Below are 27,506 nucleotides of genomic sequence, written 5' to 3'. Positions count from 1 at the left end.
TCTTAATCTTAGAGGACTGCATGTTTTATTACAGCCTTTAAAAAATGGAAATCGAAGATGTTTATATTTTTCGGGCTGTGGTGGGGTTTATGTGGGTGATGTACCTGTGGGAAACGTACCTATCTTGGCGTCAGGTATATTTTGTGATGTATTTGAGTTGTTATTTTTAGTTCACATGCTGTGTTCCGAATACCAGCCGTCCCTTGAGTCGTTTTTTCTTGTTGTTTTTTTATTTTTATTTATTCTGGGAAAGTGTACCGCCCGTTCCCCCCATTAGTTATCGATCTAAAGAGGGATTTTTTGATGGGGTATATATAGAAAAGTGGGGCATGGGGCCCTAACCCTAACTCTATCCCTAACCCTAACCCTAACTCTATCCCTAACCCTAACCCTAACCCTAAACTATTATAAATGATGGGGGGAACGGGTGGAGCTCTTGCCTTATTCTGTTACGACTCAGTCAGCATAGTGTAGGTTGGACTATACCAATTCAAATCCCATAGGCGACCATGTTAACGTTTGTGTTTAAAAACACTATATGCAATATATCAACCAAACTGACCCATAAATATCAGTACTACAACCCCTACCTCAAAGTATTAACTGCAGAAAATGGTACCTTTCATGGCTCATTTTCGGCATAACCAGATGTTTCTGCAACACCCCTAGTTTCGCACAAAATTTTAGTACTTTTTTTTACAGGTACCCCATACATGTTCCAAGCACAAGGCTACTTGACACGGTGGTACTACATCAAATAAAATTGCATACATTTTTAGCCCAGATGAAACTAATTTTTTTTACAACCAACACACTCACATTTATAACCAATCACAGGACTTGTGGTGTTAACTTCTCTATCAAAAGTTCGGTACACCTCGAACTTCGACCCAGCCGGAAATTAATTGGTATAGTGCAACCTGTAGGGATGAGTTGGAATGTCATCATTGGTTATAATCGGGTTCCATTAACCCATCAACTTTTGAATATACAATCGGTTAGAATTATATGATTTTAAAAAGAGGCTATGTAATGGTGATATATACTATAGTTCATCAAGATAAACGTCTCCGGCACGATATTTATTATTCAATTTATTGCTGTGCCGTAAGGTGTGGAGGTCCAATAAATTTAAAAATGTAAAAAAAACCGGACCGTAGATGTTTACCTTGGTGAACTAGGTGATATGGTGCACGGAGCACGTTAAGTCAAGACTCCGGACTAACGGTAATACTATTACTATGTCTCTGCAAATAATAACTAGACACTCATCGTTATTTAGAACTGCACAGTGCAAGATCGTTGCTTACACACTTCAAAACCAATACCGCTAGAATATGGATTTGAGGTTACGCTTGCCTGGATATATATTTTATGTATTGCTATTTTTATCTGTAATACCTATTCAATATTTGTTTTCTTTACTTACATGTCGGACAAACCCAAACCCCAAACCTGGAGAAACAGTTATAGTTAATATTTTCCGCAACAGTCGATTATAAATGTCATTTCATAATCAGTCATCACACAATAGAGCTCAAAAGCATTTGAAATAAGCACTTGTAAGTTGTCTGTTTGTCCTGACAAGTGAAAATTTACTTGGACAAGCATAATGTACAGCGGTGGTTATCCGGTGAACAAGTAAAAAAAAAAAAAAAAAATTATAATATAGAGCAATATTATAGGGCCTAATTTTTAGCAATAACTTCAATAAAAATAAAAATCAGCATGGATTGCAAGTTAAATAAACATAGTCTTGATACCATAATTACCGTAGCTCATGAATATTTGGAATATTGAGGTGTTCCGAATGTCTTTCTTGGAACGCCTCGGCCAACATTATTTATTTGATCAACACCATTCGTATTTTCTTTGATTTTGGGGAAATACTGATTACATCATCGGCAATGGGAGAAAACGAAAACCTGTCTTAAGATTTAACATTTATTACTTTATTATTTAAGTATGAATTATATTTATATATTTCTTTGTAGTGAATTTTATCAAATACTTTACTTAAAAATAATTTGGTGTGAACTACGATCGATCCAACAAAACACAGACATGATATTTTTTGCAAACATTTGGAAACTATTTGACAACAGTTATTTGTTTTAAATTGTAGCGTAAAAACCAGTCTAGTGAACGTTAGACACAAACAACTAGCTGAACTTACACCTAGTGAAAAGACAGGATAATGCTGATCAAGTGATTTCTTATCATCTGGAACAAGTCTGGAAATACTAGACCTGTAGGAACCAGGCGGTGGGGACAAAAATGTGCAGGGTTCGGGTTTCTTGGTATATAATATATAAATAAAGGTTATTTAAAAATATAATATGGGTTATCCCCCCCTGCTGTAGGGGCTGGGACCTCCTCCTACCTCCCTTCCCTCCACATATCGTTCTTATGGGCCTGTCTGGTCACGGATGTTGTTGGACAGGTACACATTGTCATCTGTCAAGCTTTGACAGCCACAAACTTAAAACTACATTCCCTGGAATATTTTTTATTATTTAAGCATATAGAACAGAAAATCCAATTACATTTTTGGTGCATATATGACGCAGAACTCCCATTGGTTTCAATACACTGGCTTATCCAGGTCAAAAACAAAGCCATGATTTTGAAAGTGGAACACTTTTGACGGGCTCGTACCGATCTCGGTTTTCATTGGCTTATCACAAGTATAGAATTCCCCAACAAGAGAGCACGTGAGATTTCGCAATTTTTGAACAAATTTAACTGTCTTCATTGAGGGGTCGTCTCATATCTCCAAAACATATTTATATCCATAGAGGTATGGTACAACGCCTTTCCAGGGGTCGGTGAGTGGGGGATTTGCCTTGAAATTTTGACAGTGGCCAGCTGTTGGCATACGCGTTACATGTAAGGGGGTGTTACTAATTACGTAACACTCTAGGAGTAGAGGAAGAGGGTACTGAGTTCGATTTACGTAACATTTTTCAAGACTATATGTTATTTTTATTCATTACTTAGACCTAAAAAGGTGTTTTTTGGAAATGCGCGGTCAGTCTAGGATCGATCCCCATCGACGGGTATACAAAAAGACCATGGTATGTGATATCCTGTCTGTGGGATGGTACATATAAACAATCCCTTGCTAAAAAAAATGTAGCGGGTTTCCAAGGCGCGTGTGCAGGGATTTCAGCGGGGTTAGGGTTATAGACTGTGTTGAGCAAAGTGTATATGGGGCCATGCTCCCCCAAAAAATACATTTCAATTTTTTTTAAGGTTGGGCAAGTAAGGGTTTCAACCCCCTGCACATGCACCCAATTCCTCTCTAAGATTATATGTCAAAATTACCAAATGTTAGACATCCAACAGCAGATGGAAGGAAGGATAGGATATGTTTTATTTAACGACGCACTCAACACATTTTTTTACGGTTGTATGGGGTCGGATGATTATTAAATCAATATGCTTTATCTTTGATGTCGTTAAACAACCCCCCACAACTTTACCCTTTCCAAACGAAATAATATTTATTTGAATTTGTAAATTTTAACATAAAATTAAGAAGTGAAAACGTTCATTGTCTACTTTAGTATATTTTATTTTAAAAATATATACATGATTAATGTGTTACTAGTATACAAACTAAACTTTGAAAGTTCTACTAACACTTTATAAAATATCACTTCTGAAATAGGAAGGTACGACTGTCGATAATATGTTGTCAAGATCAAACCGGTTTTAACTAAAGACTCTAGTACCATATCTTCAACCGAACGTTCTTCGTACAGCACAAGATTTCTCTTTTAATTTTTGAGACGAACCCTACAATTTGAAATTGGCAAACGCACGTGTTAACTGAAACTGACAACAGGCTGTCGTTTGTGCTTTGCCGAGCTATGGCGGTAAAGGCGACAAATCGAGTGTATACGTTTGACGATATCCGTTCATAGCGAACACACACAACTTTTTTAAAAGTGCATTTGAGCTTGTATTTCACATTTGTACATGATGTTATAATATGGTAACCAGAGAGTGTAACTTTAATATTACAAAATGAAGTATGTCTGTGTTGAAGCATATTTCAAGTAATTTTTTGTCCATATCACCCCCACCAATTGTTTATACACATTTGATTGTAGTTGTTATTTGACAGTTTTATTACTGTTTCCTTATTTAGTATTGAATAGAATACAACAAAGATTTTTACCTGTACTCTGAAATTCACATTGACATTTAGTTACTCACGAAAATGGGTATAATTCCGGTAATTTTTTTATTTGAAACACGATGTCACTAATGAGTTTAAAATAATTATTAATGAAAATAAAACATGTTTATATGATTTATGTAATTTTGTCATTAGGTACTTTTTAAAAACCACAAATAAATAATGATTTAAAGTACATGTACATGTTATCTATAAGCACTGACCTATAAACGTAATACCATAAATGTATTAATTAATGTTTAGACTTATACATTTTTTATTAATCTTTTTTTTTTTAAATAATAGATCTGGATGATACTGGTATTTAAACATTACTCTCTTCTTTTTTTTTCTTCATATACATATAGTTTTGGGTAATATAAATTAAACATAAAATTTTATTTATTTATTTATTTATTTTTATATATTGACACAGATGCATGCATACCCGCAAACACACAGTAAAAAAAAATCTGCACACTACAATATTTTTTTATGTATGTATTTGTACAACTTTAGCATCCATGTGATATATCTAGATTAGGTGTAGCTTATGTTTGAGACATAACCAATGAATAAAAAGTTTACTGGGGTGTCGTTAAAAAAATCCTTTCCAGGTAATGTATTCAGACTCCTGGAAAATTTTAAAACAAAGTCCTGGAAAATGAACCAAAATGGTGCTTAAAAGTCCTGGAAAATTACAATGTTTTAAGTGTATGAACCCTGTGAATAGTGAATACTCCTGAAAACCAGATGTTTTACTTTGGGCCCAATTTGTCCCATGGGTGTATATGTAACCGCCAAAACCACTAGTTCCAGACTGCAGGTGAAAGTTAAAGTTTGTTTTCTTTAACACCTAGATCACACTGATATATCAGTCATGGTGCACTGGCTAGTACACCACTAGATCACACTGATATATCAGTCATGGTGCACTGGCTAGTACGCCACTAGATCACACTGATATATCAGTCATGGTGCACTGGCTAGTACACCTAGATCATACTGATATATCAGTCATGGTTCACTGGCTAGTACACCTAGATCACACTGATATATCAGTCATGGTTCACTGGCTAGTACACCACTAGATCACACTGATATATCAGTCATGGTGCACTGGCTAGTACACCTAGATCACACTGATATATCAGTCATGGTGCACTGGCTAGTACACCTAGATCACACTGATATATCAGTCATGGTGCACTGGCTAGTACACCACTAGATCACACTGATATATCAGTCATGGTGCACTGGCTAGTACACCTAGATCACACTGATATATCAGTCATGGTGCACTGGCTAGTACACCTAGATCACACTGATATATCAGTCATGGTTCACTGGCTAGTACACCTAGATCACACTGATATATCAGTCATGGTGCACTGGCTAGTACACCACTAGATCACACTGATATATCAGTCATGGTGCACTGGCTAGTACACCTAGATCACACTGATATATCAGTCATGGTGCACTGGCTAGTACACCTAGATCACACTGATATATCAGTCATGGTGCACTGGCTAGTACACCACTAGATCACACTGATATATCAGTCATGGTGCACTGGCTAGTACACCACTATATCACACTGATATATCAGTCATGGTTCACTGGCTAGTACACCACTAGATCACACTGATATATCAGTCATGGTGCACTGGCTAGTACACCACTATATCACACTGATATATCAGTCATGGTGCACTGGCTAGTACACCTAGATCACACTGATATATCAGTCATGGTGCACTGGCTAGTACACCACTAGATCACACTGATATATCAGTCATGGTGCACTGGCTAGTACACCTAGATCACACTGATATATCAGTCATGGTGCACTGGCTAGTACAGCTAGATCACACTGATATATCAGTCATGGTGCACTGGCTAGTACACCACTAGATCACACTGATATATCAGTCATGGAGCACTGGCTAGTACACCACTAGATCACACTGATATATCAGTCATGGTGCACTGGCTAGTACACCACTAGCTCACACTGATATATCAGTCATGGTGCACTGGCTAGTACACCTAGCTCACACTGATATATCAGTCATGGTGCACTGGCTAGTACACCTAGATCACACTGATATATCAGTCATGGTGCACTGGCTAGTACACCACTAGATCACACTGATATATCAGTCATGGTGCACTGGCTAGTACACCTAGATCACACTGATATATCAGTCATGGTGCACTGGCTAGTACACCACTAGATCACACTGATATATCAGTCATGGTGCACTGGCTAGGCTAGATCACACTGATATATCAGTCATGGTGCACTGGCTAGTACACCACTAGATCACACTGATATATCAGTCATGGTGCACTGGCTAGTACACCACTATATCACACTGATATATCAGTCATGGTGCACTGGCTAGTACACCTAGATCACACTGATATATCAGTCATGGTGCACTGGCTAGTACACCACTATATCACACTGATATATCAGTCATGGTGCACTGGCTAGTACACCTAGATCACACTGATATATCAGTCATGGTGCACTGGCTAGTACACCTAGATCGCACTGATATATCAGTCATGGTTCACTGGCTAGTACACCACTAGATCACACTGATATATCAGTCATGGTGCACTGGCTAGTACGATAATCGAAAGGTAACACACACGCATGCACATACACACACACACGCATGCACGTACACGCATGCACACACACACGCATGCACGTACACACACGTACACACACACATGCACGTACACACGCATGCACGTACACACACGCATGCATATACACACACACACGCATGCACGTACACACACACATGCACATACACACACGCGCATGCACGTACACGCACGCGTACACACACACACGCATGCACGTACACACACACGCATGCACGTACACACACACGCATGCACGTACACACACATGCACGTACACACACACATTCACGTACACACACACGCATGCACGTACACACACACGCATGCACGTACACACACACGCATGCACGTACACACACACAGAGAGAGACTCACTCACTCATTTAGTATCATTATTGTAGTGATAGAAATTAGCAACATTTTTCACTAGTCGACCAGACAAACTCATCTAGAAATCTGCTAGGCCGCCAGTATTTTAACGTCCAAATAAATGGTTTATTTATTCAAATAGAAGAACAGTTGTTTTTGATTGCTCAAAATGAAACTACATGGAACATATTTACTTGTCCACTGTACAATCACCGAGGTGCATTTTGCTTGTCCAAGTAAATTTTTACTTGTCAGGACAAACGGACAAGTCTTTATTTTGAACGCTGTATTGGTAGTTCTATTGAAGTATTGATACTGTTTCTGTTATTTGAGTATTCTTTGGACTACTGAAATGCCCTGTCTATATATGTAACATTTTACTTTGTAATGTAATTAAAACTTTGTTTATTTTAAAGAGAAATGTCTACAAGACATCAACCAAAGTGCCTGATGTACTCCAAGATGTTTTGGATAAAGAAACCTTTGAGAAAGCTCGCCTTTATCAGCTGGATAAAAGCAACTTTGGATTTTGGTCTGATTTGTATTCTCAAGTGGAGTCCACGGTTTGTGCTTTTTGTGTTTGATGTAAAAAAAAAAAAAAAAAAAAAAAGTTATTGGTCCCCCATGCTTTAGTTCGAACAAGCTCCAGAATATAGTTGATAACCCAGTATTATATTAGACAAATCATTACAGTTTCCTTATATCTCTGTTCATTCCTCTCTACTACTTTATCGTTGTCTGTAATCATATTTACATTTAAATTGTGACTTTATTCTCCATTAAGACAATATGTTTGTTTTTTAGTTAATTTTAGTGTGTGGTGGTCTCCCCTTTCTTTGGACATTGGCTGGGCGCATACTGCTGAGATTTGGATATGGTTTTGAATATGAAGTGAGTATCAACATATAATAATTTTCACAATACTAAAAAAATATTGGTGGCTGGTGATTGATTGACTTGAATTATATCCTGGATGATACAACTTCCTAATGAAACCATAAGCATGCTGAGTAACAGTATGTTACCGTGACAAAGAATCTACTTTTTGTGTGTTTTTGTTTACACTTCATGCCTTGACCATATTGTTTTTTAATGGTAGCTAGCCCTCCAGTTTAGCATCCGTTTTGACTGTAGAGCTAGTTGACATGTCCAAAAGTATAGCCTGGCTCTGGGAATCTGATAGCCTGAACTACATTTTGGTAGTCAAAACACCCGGGGCTAACATTAACACCAAGCCCTGCATTTTTACTGTTATCTTATACTTTTTTTATATTCTTTTAAAAAGCAAGAGTTTTATTATAAATTAAGTTTTAAATATATTAATTAGCTTATTGGACATTTGCTTCAAGAATTAGATATTTGACAAAGTTATTTGGAAATGTAGTAGATAGTAATTTTTTGTAGTAATAGTATTAGTTGAAGAACATACCCATAAGTATGTGGCTGCTTGCTTATCGAATATCTACCATTTATTTTTCAACATTCTTTCTTTTTTTATTTTAAGATTTTACAGTCGCTGGTTTTCACTGTGGTAGCCATGTTAATTTCAACAGCATTATCTCTACCTTGGACCTTATACAGTACATTTGTTATAGAAGAAAAACATGGATTTAACAAGCAGGTTTGTGGTGCATATTTAATTTATTCTGTAATAATGTTTAATGTCTTTATTGCTGGTGTAAGATTTACGCATACTGTTATTTACCAATCCCAATATAAACGTTTTGCCCGATTCGAATAAATTGTATTTGAGTAACAGATTGTATATAATTGTAAAGTGTATTATCAGAGTTCATGGTCATGTAACAAACAAGACTTATTGCACAATTGTTTGTAATAATTAATTTATTCTCTTTATTTTCAGACGTTAAGTTTTTTTTTCAAAGATCAGGTAAAGAAGTTTTTTGTGATGCAGCTGATTGCCCTTCCTATAATAGCCTCGCTTATCTACATCATCCAAGTGGGTGGAGACTACTTCTTTGTCTATGCGTGGCTCTTCACCCTGATCATGTCACTGGTGAGTTGGGCAGTATGTTGCTGAAAGGAATGATTGTTTAATCACACCTCGGCTCAGTTTGTTCACTGATAAATAAATACATTTCCCTTACATTCATTACAATGATTACATTATCCCATTCATCTAGCTGTAGGAACATGAGTTTGTTCATTTTTCAATGAAGTTAAAAATAACACTGCCAGGGAACGTCATATCTGATCACGTCACTTTACATTGGTATTTTGTCTTATTGGGCCATATTGTTTAGAACAAAGAACAACTGTTGGTGTTATTATCAATATGTTTCAAATGTAATTATTTTTTAAATTTAATCATCTGCAAATTTGTGTGTGAATGGCTTCGCCAATTCACATACTTTGAAGATGTTTGTGTGTTTTTGTTCATACCCCGATGACTGTAAAAGAAATATTATTTCATGATTTTTTAAATAACGATTATCATGTTCCACATACACATTGTTATTAGTTCCTTATCTGTCCTGAGGGTGTGTCTAAAGTAAGATCCCATCAGCGCTGCCTCCGGGAGTAGGGCCCTGTCCGTGCAGAGCTAGTATACTGATTAAATGCAATCTATAAGTGTGTACCTTATAATCTCCACTTGATGTCATTTAATTGTGAATTGCACTTTAAGTATCCAAGTGAATAATAAAAGTCAACTGGAGAGAATTATAGATTTTGTCTGTGTATGTTTATCCGTCTGTCTGTCCCACATAATTTTTCTGGATATTCAGGTGAAATTTTATGTATAACTTTATCACGTAGAGTTACAGATCAAGTTTTACTTTCACCGAGATTTGCCTTATGGCCTTTAACTAAGGAGATGTGAAAATGTGTTGGGGCCCAGTAGAGGACATGTATTGCTTCAGCAATACTCTCACAATGATTGTTATTTGTTTTGTGCTTTCAGCTTCTTATCACTATTTATGCTGACTACATTGCCCCATTATTTGACAAGTTTACACCTCTGCCCGATGGAGATCTGCGACAAGAGATTGAGAAACTCTCGGCAAGCATCAATTTTCCACTTAAGAAGTTGTACGTTGTTGAAGGTACAAGGGTTTCTTTGACAGTAATGTTTTTCACATGTTTCTGTCATATTATCATAAGATGGTTGCACAGTTCATACATAGAGTTGCTTGTGATATTATAATTTATCAGCACAAGTTGATAAAAGTATGAAATCCGAGGCTCGCCGAGGATTTTTATACTTTTATCAATGAGTGGTGATAAATTATGATATCACAAGACACAAGGGCGTATTCTTTTCATTTGCGATAATTGTAATGTTGGTTGAATGTCACTATATTTGGCAGCAGTAGGCTCATTAACTAGCAGAACGACAGTGACGTGATGTCACTAATGATAGGTTTAGCACTGAAGCATACACTGTGACATAAATAAAAAAAGCGATATCTCCTAGGAGAATATCGCAGGAGATATTGCAACTTATAGTGTCCGAGATATCTCCTACAAAAGCCTTTAATGAATGATAAATTAGATTATTTTAGAATAGTTCAGTATTTGTCTCTTAATTTCAATAGATGCATGTTAGACTTAACATATTGATTCTCCTGAAAGTTTAGTTTATAACTACAAGTGATAGATACCAGTACACCTCATGAAAAAAATGATAGTACATTGACACACCTGTTCTCATTAATACTAAGTTAAGCAATGTTTGGCTTGGTTGATACTGTAATGGCTGATCTTCTGAGTGTTATGAACAATACCAGTGTTTCTTGATTGAAATAACACAGTGTGGTGTGTGCTGTCATGTCACAGGTAAAGAATATATAGACTCCCTCTTGCTGCAGATAATAAAGTAAGTTTTTACAGATTGTTAAGGTGAGCAAATCTAGGTCATTCTCTCATGTTAATTTAAAACAGTCTGCTCCTATTTTATGATTGATCACCACTTGCACCAACTGACATATATACTCTATTAATAATCAATTAAATATTCATTATGCTTTCGGGAACATACATCTGTTCTCTAGCTGCTTCTTACTATGTACTTTTGAGGTGTCATTTTTCTGTGTTAACACTATTAAATAATCATTAAAGATAACTGATACCGTAAGAAAATAAGTTTTTATATTTCTAAATGGGGGTAATTTTTGCATCAAATACATTTGTACTAATTAAGTAACATGTATTAGTTATATACAAAATACATAATATAGTTTTGCCATCTTTGAGGTAAATGTAAATTAGATTGAACAGTTAACGTGTTGATTAATTCAGCAAGGACTTTGCAACTGTAAGGGAAGTACATGAAACCTGGGCCTAGTTGTTCAAAGCATGCTTAAATTAACCCTAGGTTAGTCTTAATATTTTCTTTTTAATCATTTTGGATAGATACAAGATAAACATTATATTTTCAATCATTATTTGTATTGATTCAGTCCTTGGATTTGAAGACTTCTGTCAGCCACTGGTTAAGTTAACTAACAGTTGAACATCTGGCCTCAGGACTTTATTTACACACTGTGATAACCCTGAAGACAACTTTAGAACTTGTATTGTTTCATAGAGTAGTTCGTTGTTTTAGAAATTGGTTCATGTTATTTTCTGGACGAGAAATAGATTGAGGTTATTTTCACTTGTTTGTACTGGGTTCGCAGCCCTGTACTGGTTCCCAACCAGAGCAATTTTCAATGACTCAGTGGGTAAATGTAAAACCACCACAACCTTTTTTCTCTCACTAACAACTAATCCACTGTTCTTGACAGACAACCCAGATAGCTGATTTGTGTGCCCAGGACAGCATGTATGAATCTTAATTGAATATAAGCACGAAAATAAGGTGAACTTGAAATGACTTGTTTATTGCAGGTTCTAAACGATCATCTCACAGTAATGCCTACTTCTATGGGTTCTTCAAGAACAAGCGGATTGTGTTGTTCGACACACTGCTGGAAGGGTACATGTCTGAGGAGGAGAAGAAGGCAGCTCTGGAAGAAGAAAAAAAGAAGAAGACAGCCCTGGAAGAAGAAGAAAAGAAGAAGACAGCCCTGGAAGAAGAAGAAAAGAAGAAGACAGCTCTGGAAGAAGAAGAGAAGAAAGAAACTGAACAGAACAAAGAACAAACTGAATCTAAGAAAACTGAATCAGAGGTATTACATTTACAGAGCCCAGTCTGTCACTTCTGTAGCAACATTTTGTTTGTTTAGTTTAACGACATCACTAGAACACATTGATTTATTATTCATTGACTATTGGATGTCAAACATTTGGTTTAGTCTTAGAGAGGAAACCTTCTGCATTTTTCCATTAGTAGCAAGGGATCTTTTTTTATGCACCATCCCACAGACAGGATAGCACATACTTTGGCCTTTGATATACCAGTTGTGGTGCACTGGCTAGAACAAGAAATAGCTCAGTGGACCCACCGATAGGGTTCAACCCTAGACTGACCGTGCATCAAACCAGTGCTTTACCACTGTTTTGTTGTGCTGAATCTGAGGTATCAAATGTTGGTTACAATGTGGAACCTGAGGTATCACATTTATACTGCTCAGTTTCCTGGCTCCACTGTTGCCACACTGAACCTGAGCCATCACATTTTCAGCTGTCATAATCTGTCTTGGACAAACATTTTACGATGTATAAACTCAAGACATGAAGGTTAATATACCAGGTTTTTTTTTTACATGTATCTCCTCTTTTCCATTACAGGCAACTGGTGACAGTAATAAAATATCTGGTGACAGTGAAGTGTCTGGAGACAGTAAAGAGAAGAAAGAAGAGAAGAGAAAGACGGGATGTAATGACCAGGAGGTGCTGGCCGTCTTGTGTCACGAGCTGGGACACTGGTTTCTCAGTCACAACCTCAAGAATATGTTTATTGCCCAGGTAAATTCTATTAACTTTTTCACTAATTGCTATTCCAAATTCTGCCCATTTCTAACTCAGGCCTCTGCCCCCTCCCCCGCTCTTTCTCTCTCTCTCTCTCTCTCTCTCTCTCTCTCTCTCTCTCTCTCTCTCTCCCACCCCACCCCCCCACCCCACCCCACCCCCAGGACTCAGTCACTGGCGAAGTCAGAGATTGTGCCTGGGAAAGACGTTTCTGAACCTTAATTTGATATAGGCACGTTAATATGTTATCCTCCTCTAGGGATTTCTTTATATATTGTTTCTTGGCAGAAGATAATTTGTTATTTTGGAGAGGTAAAGAACTGTGGCTATTTAACGTCTAATGTATAGTAACTGTATCACCTGGGCCTGTGCTTATAAAACTTAAAAGTCTAGACTTTAATAAAGTCCAGACTTAAACGTAATGCTGTTTCAATGGCATTGCCATGACATTAAAGTCTGGACTTTATTAAAGTCTAGACTTTAAGGTTTATAAGCACAGGGCCTGGTCTAGACAGTTGGAAACAAAACCCTCATCTGCTACATATGGGATCTTTTATAGGCCTGACAGCAAATGCCACAGCCTTAAATATACCATTCACGGTGCTCGGGTTGGAATAGGAAAAACCTTGATGAGTCTGCCAAGGGGGAATCAGTCCAATGACTCACAGTACCTCTGGTGAATGTTCTACATCATGAGCCATCATTACTTAGGGCTCTGTCTTAATAGGGGAGGGGGATAATCTAACAAAATTTAAAACCCCCTTCAAAAAGATGGTACATCATACCATAAAACATATCCCAAAAGGATTTTTATTTATTCCCATCTTAACCCCCATGTACATGTGGTCTGAAGGTAAATACCAAAAATGAACCAAATACGCGAAATAACAGACATATGATAAATCAGATACAACTTGTATTTATTAATAATTGTGCTTTTGACTTTCTTTAACATGTAGCAATAATGATCTTTGTAAGGTTCAGGGGCAATAAGATTATGTATTTAATATATACAGCTAAGTTTGGTTAGTAACTTTGTCAGAGTGTGGCAGATAAACATGTTTGTATGTGATGTGAGTTTCTAATACATGTTGTTTGTATGTGGTGTCAGTTTCTAATACATGTTTGTATGTGGTGTCAGTTTCTAATACATGTTTGTATATGGTGTGTTTCTAATACATGTTTGTATATGGTGTGTTTCTAATACATGTTTGTATGTGATGTGAGTTTCTAATACATGTTTGTATATGGTCTTTCTAATACATGTTTGTATGTGATGTGAGTTTCTAATACATGTTTGTATGTGATGTGAGTTTCTAATACATGTTTGTATGTGATGTGAGTTTCTAATACATGTTTGTATGTGGTGTCAGTTTCTAATACATGTTTGTATGTGGTGTGTTTCTAATACATGTTTGTATGTGGTGTCAGTTTCTAATACATGTTTGTATGTGGTGTCAGTTTCAAATACATGTTTGTATGTGGTGTCAGTTTCTAATACATGTTTGTATGTGGTGTGTTTCTAATACATGTTTGTATGTGGTGTCAGTTTCTAATACATGTTTGTATGTGGTGTCAGTTTCTAATACATGTTTGTATGTGGTGTCAGTTTCTAATACATGTTTGTATGTGATGTGTTTCTAATACATGTTTGTATGTGGTGTCAGTTTCTAATACATGTTTGTATGTGGTGTCAGTTTCTAATACATGTTTGTATGTGGTGTCAGTTTCTAATACATGTTTGTATGTGATGTGAGTTTCTAATACATGTTGTTTGTATCTGGTGTCAGTTTCTAATACATGTTTGTATATGGTGTGTTTCTAATACATGTTTGTATGTGATGTGTGTTTCTAATACATGTTTGTATATGGTATGTTTCTAATACATGTTTGTATGTGATGTGAGTTTCTAATACATTTTTGTATATGGTGTGTTTCTAATACATGTTTGTATGTGATGTGTGTTTCTAATACATGTTTGTATGTGATGTGTGTTTCTAATACATGTTTGTATATGGTGTATTTCTAATACATGTTTGTATGTGGTGTCAGTTTCTAATACATGTTTGTATGTGGTGTCAGTTTCTAATACATGTTTGTATGTGGTGTCAGTTTCTAATACATGTTTGTATGTGGTGTCAAGTTTCTAATACATGTTTGTATATGGTGTGTTTCTAATATATGTTTGTATGTGATGGGAGTTTCTAATACATGTTTGTATGTGATGTGAGTTTCTAATACATGTTTGTATATGGTGTCTTTCTAATACATGTTTGTATGTGATGTGAGTTTCTAATACATGTTTGTATGTGATGTGAGTTTCTAATACATGTTTGTATATGGTCTTTCTAATACATGTTTGTATGTGATGTGAGTTTCTAATACATGTTTGTATGTGATGTGAGTTTCTAATACATGTTTGTATGTGATGTGAGTTTCTAATACATGTTTGTATGTGGTGTGTTTCTAATACATGTTTGTATGTGGTGTCAGTTTCTAATACATGTTTGTATGTGGTGTGTTTCTAATACATGTTTGTATGTGGTGTCAGTTTCTAATACATGTTTGTATGTGGTGTCAGTTTCTAATACATGTTTGTATGTGATGTGAGTTTCTAATACATGTTGTTTGTATCTGGTGTTAGTTTCTAATACATGTTTGTATATGGTGTGTTTCTAATACATGTTTGTATGTGATGTGTGTTTCTAATACATGTTTGTATATGGTATGTTTCTAATACATGTTTGCATGTGATGTGAGTTTCAAATACATTTTTGTATATGGTGTGTTTCTAATACATGTTTGTATGTGATGTGTGTTTCTAATACATGTTTGTATGTGATGTGTGTTTCTAATACATGTTTGTATATGGTGTGTTTCTAATACATGTTTGTATGTGATGTGTGTTTCTAATACATGTTTGTATGTGGTGTCAGTTTCTAATACATGTTTGTATGTGGTGTCAGTTTCTAATACATGTTTGTATGTGGTGTCAGTTTCTAATACATGTTTGTATATGGTGTGAGTTTCTAATACACATTGTTTGTGTATGGTGTGAGTTTCTAATACACGTTGTTTGTGTATAGTGTGAGTTTCTAATATACGTTGTTTGTGTATGGTGTGAGTTTCTAATACACGTTGTTTGTGTATATTGTGAGTTTCTAATACACGTTGTTTGTGTATAGTGTGTTTCTAATACACGTTGTTTGTTCCAGGTGAACACGTTCCTGTGTTTCATGGTGTTTGCATTCCTGATCAACCGGAGAGAACTCTTCACGGCGTTCGGTTTCACCACCCAGCCAGTTCTCATTGGTCTGCTCATCATCTTCCAGTTCATCTTCTCACCCTATAACGAGGTTAGTCTCACATTACACACAGGTCACATACAGTTCATCTTCTCACCCTATAACGAGGTTAGTCTCACATTACACACAGGTTACATACAGTTCATCTTCTCACCCTATAACGAGGTTAGTCTCACATTACACACAGGTTACATACAGTTCATCTTCTCACCCTATAACGAGGTTAGTCTCACATTACACACAGGTTACATACAGTTCATCTTCTCACCCTATAATGAGGTTAGTCTCACATTACACACAGGTCACATACAGTTCATCTTCTCACCCTATAACGAGGTTAGTCTCACATTACACACAGGTACATACAGTTCATCTTCTCACCCTATAATGAGGTTAGTCTCACATTACACACAGGTTACATACAGTTCATCTTCTCACCCTATAATGAGGTTAGTCTCACATTACACACAGGTCACATACAGTTCATCTTCTCACCCTATAACGAGGTTAGTCTCACATTACACACAGGTTACATACAGTTCATCTTCTCACCCTATAACGAGGTTAGTCTCACATTACACACAGGTTACATACAGTTCATATTCTCACCCTATACCGAGGTTAGTCTCACATTACACACAGGTTACATACAGTTCATATTCTCACCCTATAATGAGGTTAGTCTCACATTACACACAGGTTACATACAGTTCATCTTCTCACCCTATAACGAGGTTAGTCTCACATTACACACAGGTTACATACAGTTCATATTCTCACCCTACAACGAGGTTAGTCTCACATTACACACAGGTTACATACAGTTCATCTTCTCACCCTATACCGAGGTTAGTCTAACATTACACAGAGGTTACATACAGTTCATCTTCTCACCCTATACCGAGGTTAGTCTAACATTACACAGAGGTTACATACAGTTCATATTCTCACCCTATAACGAGGTTGGTCTAACATTACACACAGGTTACATACAGTTCATCTTCTCACCCTATAACTAGGTTAGTCTAACATTACACAGAGGTTACATACAGTTCATCTTCTCACCCTATAACTAGGTTAGTCTAACATTACACACACAGGTTACATACAGTTCATCTTCTCACCCTATAATGAGGTTAGTCTAATATTACACAGGTTACATACAGTTCATCTTTTCACCCTATAACGAGGTTAGTCTCACATTACACACAGTTCATCTTCTCACCTTATAACGAGGTTAGTCTAACATTACACACAGATTACATACAGTTCATCTTCTCACCCTATAACGAGGTTAGTCTAACATTCCGCACACAGATTACATACAGTTCATCTTCTCACCCTATAACGAGGTTAGTCTCACATTACACACAGGTTACATACAGTTCATCTTCTCACCCTATAACGAGGTTAGTCTAACATTCCACACACAGGTGACGTACAGTTCATCTTCTCACCCTATAACGAGGTTAGTCCTAACATTACACACAGGTCACATACAGTTCATCTTCTCACCCTATAATGAGGTTAGTCTCACATTACACAGAGGTTAGTCTCACATTACACACAGGTTACATACAGTTCATATTCTCACCCTATAACGAGGTTAGTCTCACATTACACACAGGTTACATACAGTTCATCTTCTCACCCTATAATGAGGTTAGTCTCACATTACACACAGGTCACATACAGTTCATCTTCTCACCCTATAACGAGGTTAGTCTCACATTACACACAGGTTACATACAGTTCATCTTCTCACCCTATAACGAGGTTAGTCTAACATGACACAGAGATTACATACAGTTCATCTTCTCACCCTATAACGAGGTTAGTCTCACATTACACACAGGTTACATACAGTTCATCTTCTCACCCTATAACGAGGTTAGTCTAACATTCCACACACAGGTGACGTACAGTTCATCTTCTCACCCTATAACGAGGTTAGTCCTAACATTACACACAGGTCACATACAGTTCATCTTCTCACCCTATGAGGTTAGTCTCACATTACACAGAGGTTAGTCTCACATTACACACAGGTTACATACAGTTCATATTCTCACCCTATAACGAGGTTAGTCTCACATTACACACAGGTTACATACAGTTCATCTTCTCACCCTATAACAAGGTTAGTCTGACATTACACACAGGTTACATACAGTTCATCTTCTCACCCTATAATGAGGTTAGTCTCACATTACACACAGGTCACATACAGTTCATCTTCTCACCCTATAACGAGGTTAGTCTTACATTACACACAGGTTACATACAGTTCATCTTCTCACCCTATAACGAGGTTAGTCTAACATGACACAGAGATTACATACAGTTCATCTTCTCACCCTATAACGAGGTTAGTCTCACATTACACACAGGTTACATACAGTTCATCTTCTCACCCTATAATGAGGTTAGTCTCACATTACACACAGGTCACATACAGTTCATCTTCTCACCCTATAACGAGGTTAGTCTCACATTACACACAGGTCACATACAGTTCATCTTCTCGCCCTATAATGAGGTTAGTCTGACATTACACACAGGTTACATACAGTTCATCTTCTCACCCTATAATGAGGTTAGTCTGACATTACACACAGGTCACATACAGTTCATCTTCTCACCCTATAATGAGGTTAGTCTAATATTACACAGGTTACATACAGTTCATCTTTTCACCCTATAACGAGGTTAGTCTCACATTACACAGTTCATCTTCTCACCCTATAACGAGGTTAGTCTAACATTCCGCACACAGATTACATACAGTTCATCTTCTCACCCTATAACGAGGTTAGTCTCACATTACACAAAGGTTACATACAGTTCATCTTCTCACCCTATAATGAGGTTAGTCTGACATTACACAAAGGTCACATACAGTTCATCTTCTCACCCTATAATGAGGTTAGTCTCACATTACACAAAGGTTACATACAGTTCATCTTCTCACCCTATAATGAGGTTAGTCTGACATTACACAGAGGTTACATACAGTTCATCTTCTCACCCTATACCGAGGTTAGTCTAACATTACACAGAGGTTACATACAGTTCATCTTCTCACCCTATAACGAGGTTAGTCTAACATTCCGCACACAGATTACATACAGTTCATCTTCTCACCCTATAACGAGGTTAGTCTCACATTACACACAGGTTACATACAGTTCATCTTCTCACCCTATAACGAGGTTAGTCTAACATTCCACACACAGGTGACGTACAGTTCATCTTCTCACCCTATAACGAGGTTAGTCCTAACATTACACACAGGTCACATACAGTTCATCTTCTCACCCTATAATGAGGTTAGTCTCACATTACACAGAGGTTAGTCTCACATTACACACAGGTTACATACAGTTCATATTCTCACCCTATAACGAGGTTAGTCTCACATTACACACAGGTTACATACAGTTCATATTCTCACCCTATAACGAGGTTAGTCTCACATTACACACAGGTTACATACAGTTCATCTTCTCACCCTATAACGAGGTTAGTCTCACATTACACACAGGTTACATACAGTTCATCTTCTCACCCTATAACGAGGTTAGTCTGACATTACACACAGGTTACATACAGTTCATTTTCTCACCCTATAATGAGGTTAGTCTCACATTACACACAGGTCACATACAGTTCATCTTCTCACCCTATAACGAGGTTAGTCTCACATTACACACAGGTTACATACAGTTCATCTTCTCACCCTATAACGAGGTTAGTCTAACATGACACAGAGATTACATACAGTTCATCTTCTCACCCTATAACGAGGTTAGTCTAACATTCCGCACACAGATTACATACAGTTCATCTTCTCACCCTATAACGAGGTTAGTCTAACATTACACACAGGTTACATACAGTTCATCTTCTCACCCTATAACGAGGTTAGTCTCACATTACACAGGTTACATACAGTTCATCTTCTCACCCTATAACGAGGTTAGTCTCACATTACACAGGTTACATACAGTTCATCTTCTCACCCTATAATGAGGTTAGTCTGACATTACACACAGGTCACATACAGTTCATCTTCTCACCCTATAACGAGGTTAGTCTAACATTACACACAGGTTACATACAGTTCATCTTCTCACCCTATAATGAGGTTAGTCTCACATTACACACAGGTTACATACAGTTCATCTTCTCACCCTATAACGAGGTTAGTCTCACATTACACACAGGTCACATACAGTTCATCTTCTCACCCTATAACGAGGTTAGTCTCACATTACACACAGGTTACATACAGTTCATCTTCTCATCCTATAATGAGGTTAGTCTGACATTACACACAGGTCACATACAGTTCATCTTCTCACCCTATAATGAGGTTAGTCTCACATTACACACAGGTCACATACAGTTCATCTTCTCACCCTATAACGAGGTTAGTCCTAACATTACACACAGGTTACATACAGTTCATCTTCTCACCCTATAATGAGGTTAGTCTCACATTACACACAGGTCACATACAGTTCATCTTCTCACCCTATAATGAGGTTAGTCTCACATTACACACAGGTCACATACAGTTCATCTTCTCACCCTATAACGAGGTTAGTCTCACATTACACACAGGTCACATACAGTTCATCTTCTCACCCTATAACGAGGTTAGTCTCACATTACACACAGGTTACATACAGTTCATCTTCTCACCCTATAACGAGGTTAGTCTCACATTACACACAGGTTACATACAGTTCATCTTCTCACCCTATAACGAGGTTAGTCTCACATTACACACAGGTTACATACAGTTCATCTTCTCACCCTATAACGAGGTTAGTCTCACATTACACACAGGTTACATACAGTTCATCTTCTCACCCTATAACGAGGTTAGTCTCACATTACACACAGGTTACATACAGTTCATCTTCTCACCCTATAATGAGGTTAGTCTGACATTACACACAGGTTACATACAGTTCATCTTCTCACCCTATAATGAGGTTAGTCTGACATTACACACAGGTCACATACAGTTCATCTTCTCACCCTATAACGAGGTTAGTCTCACATTACACACAGGTTACATACAGTTCATCTTCTCACCCTATAACGAGGTTAGTCTCACATTACACACAGGTTACATACAGTTCATCTTCTCACCCTATAACGAGGTTAGTCTCACATTACACACAGGTTACATACAGTTCATCTTCTCACCCTATAATGAGGTTAGTCTCACATTACACACAGGTTACATACAGTTCATCTTCTCACCCTATAACGAGGTTAGTCTCACATTACACACAGGTTACATACAGTTCATCTTCTCACCCTATAACGAGGTTAGTCTCACATTACACACAGGTTACATACAGTTCATCTTCTCACCCTATAACGAGGTTAGTCTAACATTACACAGGTTACATACAGTTCATCTTCTCACCCTATACGAGGTTAGTCTAACATTACACACAGGTTACATACAGTTCATCTTCTCACCCTATAACGAGGTTAGTCTAACATTACACACAGGTTACATACAGTTCATCTTCTCACCCTATAACGAGGTTAGTCTAACATTACACACAGGTTACATACAGTTCATCTTCTCACCCTATAACTAGGTTAGTCTAACATTACACACACAGGTTACATACAGTTCATCTTCTCACCCTATAATGAGGTTAGTCTACATCATCTTTCACACAGGTTACATACAGTTCATCTTTTCACCCTATAACGAGGTTAGTCTCACATTACACACAGTTCATCTTCTCACCCTATAACGAGGTTAGTCTAACATTACACACAGATTACATACAGTTCATCTTCTCACCCTATAACGAGGTTAGTCTAACATTCCGCACACAGATTACATACAGTTCATCTTCTCACCCTATAACGAGGTTAGTCTCACATTACACACAGGTTACATACAGTTCATCTTCTCACCCTATAACGAGGTTAGTCTAACATTCCACACACAGGTGACGTACAGTTCATCTTCTCACCCTATAACGAGGTTAGTCCTAACATTACACACAGGTCACATACAGTTCATCTTCTCACCCTATAATGAGGTTAGTCTCACATTACACAGAGGTTAGTCTCACATTACACACAGGTTACATACAGTTCATATTCTCACCCTATAACGAGGTTAGTCTCACATTACACACAGGTTACATACAGTTCATCTTCTCACCCTATAACGAGGTTAGTCTCACATTACACACAGGTTACATACAGTTCATCTTCTCACCCTATAACGAGGTTAGTCTCACATTACACACAGGTTACATACAGTTCATCTTCTCACCCTATAACGAGGTTAGTCTAACATGACACAGAGATTACATACAGTTCATCTTCTCACCCTATAACGAGGTTAGTCTCACATTACACACAGGTTACATACAGTTCATCTTCTCACCCTATAACGAGGTTAGTCTAACATTCCACACACAGGTTACATACAGTTCATCTTCTCACCCTATAACGAGGTTAGTCCTAACATTACACACAGGTCACATACACATCTTCTCACCCTATGAGGTTAGTCTCACATTACACAGAGGTTAGTCTCACATTACACACAGGTTACATACAGTTCATATTCTCACCCTATAACGAGGTTAGTCTCACATTACACACAGGTTACATACAGTTCATCTTCTCACCCTATAACGAGGTTAGTCTGACATTACACACAGGTTACATACAGTTCATCTTCTCACCCTATAATGAGGTTAGTCTCACATTACACACAGGTCACATACAGTTCATCTTCTCACCCTATAACGAGGTTAGTCTTACATTACACACAGGTTACATACAGTTCATCTTCTCACCCTATAACGAGGTTAGTCTAACATGACACAGAGATTACATACAGTTCATCTTCTCACCCTATAACGAGGTTAGTCTCACATTACACACAGGTTACATACAGTTCATCTTCTCACCCTATAATGAGGTTAGTCTCACATTACACACAGGTCACATACAGTTCATCTTCTCACCCTATAACGAGGTTAGTCTCACATTACACACAGGTCACATACAGTTCATCTTCTCGCCCTATAATGAGGTTAGTCTGACATTACACACAGGTTACATACAGTTCATCTTCTCACCCTATAATGAGGTTAGTCTGACATTACACACAGGTCACATACAGTTCATCTTCTCACCCTATAATGAGGTTAGTCTAATATTACACAGGTTACATACAGTTCATCTTTTCACCCTATAACGAGGTTAGTCTCACATTACACAGTTCATCTTCTCACCCTATAACGAGGTTAGTCTAACATTCCGCACACAGATTACATACAGTTCATCTTCTCACCCTATAACGAGGTTAGTCTCACATTACACAAAGGTTACATACAGTTCATCTTCTCACCCTATAATGAGGTTAGTCTGACATTACACAAAGGTCACATACAGTTCATCTTCTCACCCTATAATGAGGTTAGTCTCACATTACACAAAGGTTACATACAGTTCATCTTCTCACCCTATAATGAGGTTAGTCTGACATTACACAGAGGTTACATACAGTTCATCTTCTCACCCTATACCGAGGTTAGTCTAACATTACACAGAGGTTACATACAGTTCATCTTCTCACCCTATAACGAGGTTAGTCTAACATTCCGCACACAGATTACATACAGTTCATCTTCTCACCCTATAACGAGGTTAGTCTCACATTACACACAGGTTACATACAGTTCATCTTCTCACCCTATAACGAGGTTAGTCTAACATTCCACACACAGGTGACGTACAGTTCATCTTCTCACCCTATAACGAGGTTAGTCCTAACATTACACACAGGTCACATACAGTTCATCTTCTCACCCTATAATGAGGTTAGTCTCACATTACACAGAGGTTAGTCTCACATTACACACAGGTTACATACAGTTCATATTCTCACCCTATAACGAGGTTAGTCTCACATTACACACAGGTTACATACAGTTCATATTCTCACCCTATAACGAGGTTAGTCTCACATTACACACAGGTTACATACAGTTCATCTTCTCACCCTATAACGAGGTTAGTCTCACATTACACACAGGTTACATACAGTTCATCTTCTCACCCTATAACGAGGTTAGTCTGACATTACACACAGGTTACATACAGTTCATTTTCTCACCCTATAATGAGGTTAGTCTCACATTACACACAGGTCACATACAGTTCATCTTCTCACCCTATAACGAGGTTAGTCTCACATTACACACAGGTTACATACAGTTCATCTTCTCACCCTATAACGAGGTTAGTCTAACATGACACAGAGATTACATACAGTTCATCTTCTCACCCTATAACGAGGTTAGTCTAACATTCCGCACACAGATTACATACAGTTCATCTTCTCACCCTATAACGAGGTTAGTCTAACATTACACACAGGTTACATACAGTTCATCTTCTCACCCTATAACGAGGTTAGTCTCACATTACACAGGTTACATACAGTTCATCTTCTCACCCTATAACGAGGTTAGTCTCACATTACACAGGTTACATACAGTTCATCTTCTCATCCTATAATGAGGTTAGTCTGACATTACACACAGGTCACATACAGTTCATCTTCTCACCCTATAACGAGGTTAGTCCTAACATTACACACAGGTCACATACAGTTCATCTTCTCACCCTATAATGAGGTTAGTCTCACATTACACACAGGTTACATACAGTTCATCTTCTCACCCTATAACGAGGTTAGTCTCACATTACACACAGGTCACATACAGTTCATCTTCTCACCCTATAACGAGGTTAGTCTCACATTACACACAGGTTACATACAGTTCATCTTCTCATCCTATAATGAGGTTAGTCTGACATTACACACAGGTCACATACAGTTCATCTTCTCACCCTATAATGAGGTTAGTCTCACATTACACACAGGTCACATACAGTTCATCTTCTCACCCTATAACGAGGTTAGTCCTAACATTACACACAGGTTACATACAGTTCATCTTCTCACCCTATAATGAGGTTAGTCTCACATTACACACAGGTCACATACAGTTCATCTTCTCACCCTATAATGAGGTTAGTCTCACATTACACACAGGTCACATACAGTTCATCTTCTCACCCTATAACGAGGTTAGTCTCACATTACACACAGGTCACATACAGTTCATCTTCTCACCCTATAACGAGGTTAGTCTCACATTACACACAGGTCACATACAGTTCATCTTCTCACCCTATAACGAGGTTAGTCTCACATTACACACACAGTTTATATACACCTTCAAACCTTTGTCCCCATAAATTGGTCACAGATCTGTGTTAAAATGCCTCTACTAGTTGTTCAGTTTTAAAATAAATTAGCAACTACCATTTAATGTTTAAGAAGCTTACATAGGGAATCACACCTTAGTAATGAACAAAATGTTCCCTGGAGATGGTTTTAGGTCAATAAATACTTCTTGTGACACATTATTTTACAATAATTCTGTTTCTTTCAGATTTTGTCATTTTTCATGACGAGACTGAGCCGAATGTTTGAGTTTCAAGCGGACACGTTTGCCAAGTCTATGCACCGTGCAGAGGCCCTCAAGTCGTCACTGATCAAACTAAACAAAGACAATCTGGGATTCCCGCTCTCCGACTGGCTTTTTTCAACATGGCATTACTCACATCCACCTCTCTTAGAAAGGCTGAAAGCTTTAGAGAAAACCGAATAGGCAAAACAATATTTCACGTTCTGCAACTCTGTACACTCTATTACTGCTAATAATCAAACATTTTAAAGATTGCCCACTGTATGTTTTAGAAAGGTATTTCAAGGGTATCTTGTTTCATATTTATGTACCGTATTTTCCCCGTGTATTATGCACACTTTTTCCCCAGAAAATACAGGTTAAAAATGGGGGAGCGCACTATACATAGCAATAGAAAAAATATCTTTTAAAAATGTCCAGCGATCACCCATGAAAACTCGTTGATCAGTAGTTTACAGGTTATTGACAGTGTTCATCACAACAAAACGCCAAAACACCCTTAAAAATCGCTTTTCACTTGTGATGGTTGTAATAAATGCAAAATAAATCTACAAAAGTATCCATACCTCGCCAAAAAGTGCACAAAAATTACAAAACTGGACCGTAAATATTTTTAATTTCCATGAGATTTAATTCGTCCATTTCCGGCAAACCGGAAATATACCACACTATTATAAATTTAGAAATCTATTATAAATTTTTCTTGGAATAAACGTTCAAAGTGGGGGGTGCACATTATACACCGGTGTGCATAATACATGGGAAAATACGGTAATAGTGTTGGTATATAGTGGAAACAGCCTGTGGAAATGTTCCAACCAGCCCAGTTGGTAGATCACTGGCGTGTATGTGGTTCAAATCCCTTCAGTGTAGCTAGTGTACATTGATTTATCTGTTGCATTTGGATCCAAATTATGGACTACGTGTATTTTGGCACAAGAAAACAGTTGTAACTAGCATTAGGAATCTGACCAAACGTTATGAGCAGTCATCAGTTTCAACAAGATGATCAGTGATCAAATAATAAAGGATTAAAATATACATCATGTTTTTGCAAATTAATGATGCACAGTATTAATGGTTTAACAAAATATAAATTTTGAACAGTATGTATTGCAATATTTTTATATTTATATATTTTGTATATGTACTAGTCTCATATTATAATATTTTCAAACAAAACTACCAGTTTAACAAACCTCACACTTATGTACCGTATCCGTAACAAGATCACCGAAATGGTCCAAAAAAAACATCTACTAAGTGGTAAAGAATGTACTTTACTCAGTCTCGCAACGCTCCTTATAGGTTCCCTTGTTATTGTAAACAAAGATGGCAGCATCAGCGTCCGGCGGTTAATTTTTGATATTGCTTTCAAGATTGTCACATGTTACCGATGCTGCGATTGGTCAACGATGTCATCGTGTAAGGGACATAATCGGTGTTACAAATTTTCTTCCAATAGAGGGCGCTAGTAGTGGATATCAGTAATCTTGACTACATGTATCAAGGCTGAATACGAGGAACGAATATTAGCCTTGA

General features: G+C 37.3%; 1 protein-coding gene across 1 annotated transcript; it reads left to right on the top strand.

The window, feature by feature from the left end:
• Positions 1-27,379, top strand: LOC121371797 (CAAX prenyl protease 1 homolog). Its single transcript, XM_041497951.1, has 10 exons — positions 1-134; positions 7,639-7,785; positions 8,027-8,113; positions 8,727-8,843; positions 9,087-9,239; positions 10,146-10,287; positions 12,074-12,354; positions 12,917-13,093; positions 16,312-16,452; positions 25,929-27,379. Exons 1-10 carry the CDS (start codon positions 45-47, stop codon positions 26,145-26,147), a joined length of 1,554 nt encoding a protein of 517 aa, XP_041353885.1. The 5' UTR covers positions 1-44; the 3' UTR covers positions 26,148-27,379.
• Positions 27,380-27,506: the final 127 nt, after the last annotated feature.

This window comes from Gigantopelta aegis, chromosome 4 (assembly GCF_016097555.1).
Source record: "Gigantopelta aegis isolate Gae_Host chromosome 4, Gae_host_genome, whole genome shotgun sequence".
Lineage (NCBI taxonomy): Eukaryota > Metazoa > Mollusca > Gastropoda > Neomphalida > Peltospiridae > Gigantopelta > Gigantopelta aegis.
Note: the sequence above shows the minus strand (reverse complement) of the source record. Positions and strands in the feature narration are given on the sequence as shown.

Bases quoted from the DNA above. Each gene is read 5' to 3' on its own strand.
- LOC121371797 (XM_041497951.1), top strand. From the start codon at position 45: ATGGAAATCGAAGATGTTTATATTTTTCGGGCTGTGGTGGGGTTTATG. The intron at 10,288-12,073 runs GTACAAGGGTTT...TGTTTATTGCAG, and splicing joins GAAGTTGTACGTTGTTGAAG to GTTCTAAACGATCATCTCAC. The intron at 13,094-16,311 runs GTAAATTCTATT...TGTTTGTTCCAG, and splicing joins AGAATATGTTTATTGCCCAG to GTGAACACGTTCCTGTGTTT.